Source organism: Hippoglossus stenolepis, chromosome 3, assembly GCF_022539355.2.
Source record: "Hippoglossus stenolepis isolate QCI-W04-F060 chromosome 3, HSTE1.2, whole genome shotgun sequence".
Classification (NCBI taxonomy): Eukaryota; Metazoa; Chordata; class Actinopteri; order Pleuronectiformes; family Pleuronectidae; genus Hippoglossus; species Hippoglossus stenolepis.
Window position 1 is genome coordinate 1,258,793 of NC_061485.1, and position 2,500 is coordinate 1,261,292.

At 47.6% G+C, this 2,500-nt stretch overlaps 2 protein-coding genes across 2 annotated transcripts in view; one reads left to right on the forward strand and one right to left on the reverse strand.

The window, feature by feature from the left end:
• pcbp4 (poly(rC) binding protein 4) overlaps nucleotides 1–2,500 on the forward strand; it is a 336,110-nt gene that overhangs the window by 186,547 nt on the left and 147,063 nt on the right.
• dock3 (dedicator of cytokinesis 3) overlaps nucleotides 1–2,500 on the reverse strand; it is a 120,159-nt gene that overhangs the window by 32,304 nt on the left and 85,355 nt on the right. The window contains 3 exon segments of the mRNA XM_047339172.1: nucleotides 1–66; nucleotides 161–221; nucleotides 703–784. The exon segment at nucleotides 1–66 is cut by the window's left edge and continues 82 nt beyond it. Coding sequence (XP_047195128.1) covers nucleotides 1–66; nucleotides 161–221; nucleotides 703–784 — 209 coding nt within the window.

The window sequence follows — 2,500 nt, forward strand, 5'->3', positions numbered from 1 at the left end:
ATCCGTACGGCCGCCGGTATTGAACGTGTGGCGGACCTTTCTTACTGTCGTTCAGCAACATGCGACCTGCAACAGGAAGTTGTGTTGTCGTTGTAAATAACGACTCACAACATAATGCAGCAGCACTAAGAACTAATAGAAGCAGCAGCGTGTCCCTCACCTGTTCTGATGACTTGTGACACGATGTACAGATCTCTCTTCATGTCTTTGTTGCTCAGATCCTGCAGAAACCGAGAGAAAGAAGAAAACACACAGTTCCTGAATAAGAGCTCACGTTTCCTTCTGTTAGACAAAATGAGTTCCACCACAGGGAGAGAGGAAGAAGACGATCCACAGTCAGTATGAAGACACGTGTTCCAGCAGACGAAGAAGGATCCCTCTGCAGATCCACTCCTTTAAATACTTCAGGCAAAGTTTGACTGAGAGGAAATGAGTTTGTTGGAGATCGGCTGCAGAGCACCGGAATAAAACTATGTTCATCATCACTGGACTCTGGTGAATTTAGACTGAAGCTGAATCGTCTCCAGAACAACAGGGGGCACTGCCTCCTCACTTTTATGTTCGTCCCCCTCAGTTCCTCATGTATTTCAACCAGCTGAGAGTGTGTGTGTGTGTGTGTGTGTGTGTGTGTGTGTGTGTGTGTGTGTGTGTGTGTGTGTGTGTGTGTGTGTGTGTGTGCGTGTGTGTGCGTGTGTGTGTTACCGTGAAGAGCGCACACAGCCTCTCCACCTTCTCTGGATTCTTCGGGCCTCCGTTCTTGTTCAGTCTCACCATGAACTTCTCACTGGAAAACAAACACAACAGCGACTCTCTTAAACTCTGCATGTGCTTGAGTTAGCGGCACTTTGGCACATGGAATGGGGGAGAACAGGGTTCGAACCGACAACCCCCTCTACCTCCTGAGCCTCAGTGTTCTCTGCTTTGGAAGCAAAGGTACTGCACTTTTTAATGTAACGGTTCACATGTTCAAATGAACAAAGGGGCATTCAAACGTTTCAACGGGACGAGCTCATGCGGACCCTGGAAGTCCACCTCCTCCGTGGGTCACGCAGACCTCCGGAGACACAGCTTCCTCTGGGAAACACCCACCTGAGGAGCAGGATTAAAGTCTTGTGGACACTACGATCGATGTTTTCCAGTCTCTATTTAAAAAGACTCAGTAGATAAAGTCTACAACAACAGTTAGTGACTTAAAGTTCTGTTGCCATGTGGACGAGAGGCTCACACACAGGAAACAGTTTGTCTTGCTGAATGAATGTGGCCAGGGCATCAACCTTCTGTCCCAGGATCTGATCACGTCAGCTGTTTACAAAAAACAATCTGCAGAAATGCTTCAAAGGCCAAAGACGGTGACGTCAGTGTTGCTCATCGGCATATCCTCCTCCTCCAGGCTCCAAGGTTGAGAAGCTCGAGCAGTTTACCCCTGGTGCCCTCGCTGACTCCTCGGGGGGGATTTCTGGGAGATAGAATTCTCTCAGATTTCTCCTCATGCCTCCGCTGTGCTCCCCCGCCGGCTGTGAGGAAACTCTAAAGCAGCATGTCTCAGCCTTTCTTCGCTTCAGGGACTCGGCAGAGTATCGCCTGCTGGTGTCAGCGACTCTGCTCCTCCACCCGTCTCCACCCAGAGGGATGGGACCACTTGTTTTTATTCAATAAGCTGCAGCTTGACATTAAAGCAGCTAAGCCTCAGATGCATTATAAGATTTCTCCATTCAGAAGAGACTCTGAGGGGGGAGGGGGGTGCAGACACTAATCCAATGACATTTGCTCATGTCTCTGTGATGCACACACACACACACACACACACACACACACACACACACACACACACACACACACGACACCAGGCTACGAGGAGGATGACGCATCTGGAAACACAATCGACTGACGCAGCATTGGGTTGAGAAATAAATGTACTTCCTGAGTTTCTTATTCAGGCTCCATTATTCAGCTCATTCTCACAATGAACCATAAACAGCAGCAGGTTAATGCCGATGTTTGCACCGTTCAAACAACCACGTCGAGGAGCGACAAATCCCCACAATGCACTTTGTGTCCGGCTCTTTGAACTAAACAGTTTATCCTAATTCCCCAGAGACTAAACAAACACACACAACGAGGGGGAAGAGAGGAGGTTTCCAAAGGATGTTGTCATACTGTTCACACAGACACACACACACAAGATTATACATTAGGCACAAGTGTACTAAATATAATTGTGTACATTCATCATAATACACACGTACAAACACACTCCCACACACACACACACACACACACACACAAAACCACTGACACTGTTATATGTCGACATGGATTTGAAAGAGGAAACACAAACAACCTAGATACAATCAGAAAATGTCCTGTTTGATACAAATGTGTTCAAACACACATGCACTGATTCTGCTGTGTGCAGGAATACAAATGCACACGCTCCGACATATACTGTACACACATGTATGCATGGATGCACACAGTCACGTGCACACATGGTGGACAC